Genomic DNA, 2,634 nt, shown 5'->3' on the forward strand with positions numbered 1-2,634 from the left:
TGTTTAGAGTTTAATTTTGTTAATTACATTAACAATATAACACAGCTAATCAAAAGTTCAAAAATCAAAACTATTATTCCGATAAATAACTTTTTGGTCTTGAGATATTAACCTATTATTGTGGTCCAAACCTTACTGGATTGTTTTGATTGCATGCCCAAAAATACTACCAAAAATGAATTGGCCCAAATTCAATTTCCAAAAACAAACTGTCTGTAATGTTAGATGTCAATTACATTGTTTTTGGTATGAAAAGTTCGAAACACGAGAAATACCAAACAAAAAAAAAGTTGGAAACATGAGAAAAAGAAAAGGATTAATTTTTGGAAATTATTTTGAATTATCAATAATTAAAAAAAATATAGATGTTGCGAAATTGGTTATTTAATCTAACTTGGCAAATTGGACAACTTGGCTCCAGTAGTTTTGTCCGCGTTCATTGTACGCGTTTACTTTGTTATTCTCTCATCCAATTAAAAAAACTAAAGTAAAATTTACGTACAATCAACTTTATATGACGTTATTAATAAAAATTATTTGATAATTTAATATCTTTATTAACTTTTGAATAATAAATTAATCAAATAATTTAATATAATAATTTAATCAAATATATTTTTAACTAATAACTTTACATAAACAAATTTTCACGCGAGTTTTCACCAAATAACAATAACAACACACACGAATAAGATACCCCAAAACCAAACGCAACCACTTGCGAATTTCCGATCCTCTTGAACCTCTTTAATCACCGTCCACGTGTACACAAAACTAATCTCAACCGTCCAAGAAACTTGTGGCCCTAACCACTTGGCACCGCCTTTCACCCTTTACGTTCACGCACTATATAAGGACATCAACCCGCTCCTTTTTTCTTCATTGTTTGATCGTTGTCTCAGTTCTCGAATTCTCTCGAAATCTTTCGTTCTCTCCAGGTTCGTGTCTCTCTAATCATGCCGTTTCTTTTTCAGAAAATTATAATTTAGGTTTCCTGTTTCCTTTGTTATGACTTGTTGTTGTTAGTTAAGAAAATTTTGAAGTGATTAGGGTTTACTTTTCAGAAAATTCTTTTGTTGATCATAGTTGAGCTAGGATTTTTTTTTTTGCCTCTGTTTTGAGATCGATTCTGTTAGCGGTGGCTATTTTTTCTTTGAATCGTAAGAAATTGAGTCTGATCATGGCTGTGCTCTCGGCTTGTTGTGTTGTTTCTGTATATGTTGATCATCGTTGAGCTAGGAATGTTTGATCTCCGTTTTGAAATCGATTCTGTTGGTGATTGTCGTTTCTTATTTGAATCAAGAGAAATTTTGAGTTTGATCATGCCTTTGTTTTCGCCTTGATTTGTTGTTTCTGTATATGGTGATCAGAGGTTTTTCTTTTGTTGATAATCAAAGGAATCTTTGGCCTCTGTTTTGAAATAGATTCTGTTTTCATCATGGCTGTGTTCTCGCCTTTGATATCATGGAAATCCCTAAACTGAGCTAGGTATCTGTTGATATTTGTAGAGCTATGAAATCTTCAGCCACTTATTCAAAATTGATTTTCTTTATTTGGTGATTGCTTTGATATTCTTTGAGTAAATTAAATTTAACCTCAATTAGGGTTATTCTTAATCTGGTTTCTTATATTGCTTTGATATTACTCATTGGCAATCTGGTTTCTTATATGTTCCGCAGTTTATTTGTTTAGGGTTGATAGGGCTTAAAGATACGTTAATAGGTTGTTTAGAGTTGCATGTGTTTGGCATCTTGTATACTAAAACTTTGCATGATCTTTGCTTCCTTTGCAGATTCTTTCAGCGTTCGGAGTGTTATCAAGTCCACAACAACCCAAGTACATGGTTGATTTGGAAATCCAGGTCCCAACCCCCTTCGACCCTTTCGCCGAGGCCAAAGAATCGGATGCCCCCGGGGCAAAGGAGTATGTCCATATCCGCATCCAGCAAAGGAATGGGAAGAAGAGCCTGACCACAGTGCAAGGGCTGAAGAAGGAGTTCAGCTACGAGAAAATCCTCAAAGACCTTAAGAAAGAGTTCTGCTGCAACGGCAATGTCGTTCAGGACAAAGAGCTTGGCAAAATAATACAGCTCCAAGGGGATCAGCGCAAGAACGTTTCTCAGTTTCTGGTTCAGGTTGGTTTGGTGAGGAAGGACCAAATCAAGATTCATGGTTTTTGAAGACCCTACTCATATATAATTTTTATTTGATATTAATTATTTTTAAGGTTGTGCTCAATTTAGTCTTGGTGGTTTGAATTATTATTATTTTTCCATAGTTGAGTTTTATGAGTGTTGCTGAAATAAGTGTGGGTTAAAACATCCTTTAATATTTTGTCCATGTGTATATTCCATGGATACAGTTGTTGAACTTCGGTGTATGTTGGGTGATTTATATAATAAGAATGATAAGAGTGATGTGTGTTTTCTTCATTTGGTGATAATCTTTCTTCTGAAAACGCACACAATTGCGAGTGACCGAGTGAGTCCAATTCCCTTCTTTAATGGTTTTAAGTGCTGTTACATGTGGCATTTAGAACTTCATACGCGAGTTTTTCTTCTTCTAAGGGTTAAAGTATCAGACCAAAGTTGAATAAAAACGAGAATCCAGCAATTCAAAAATCGTTTGCAAGAGA

The 2,634-nt window shown here is 34.2% G+C and overlaps 1 protein-coding gene across 1 annotated transcript; it reads left to right on the forward strand.

Annotated features, from left to right (window-relative positions):
- The first annotated feature begins 798 nt into the window (after nt 1-798).
- Nucleotides 799-2,431, forward strand: LOC112769360 (protein translation factor SUI1 homolog 2). Its single transcript, XM_025813857.2, has 2 exons — nt 799-938; nt 1,793-2,431. Exon 2 carries the CDS (start codon nt 1,841-1,843, stop codon nt 2,177-2,179), a length of 339 nt encoding a protein of 112 aa, XP_025669642.1. The 5' UTR covers nt 799-938; nt 1,793-1,840; the 3' UTR covers nt 2,180-2,431.
- The last annotated feature ends 203 nt before the right edge of the window (nt 2,432-2,634 follow it).

Source organism: Arachis hypogaea, chromosome 18, assembly GCF_003086295.3.
Source record: "Arachis hypogaea cultivar Tifrunner chromosome 18, arahy.Tifrunner.gnm2.J5K5, whole genome shotgun sequence".
NCBI classification, from domain to species: Eukaryota; Viridiplantae; Streptophyta; class Magnoliopsida; order Fabales; family Fabaceae; genus Arachis; species Arachis hypogaea.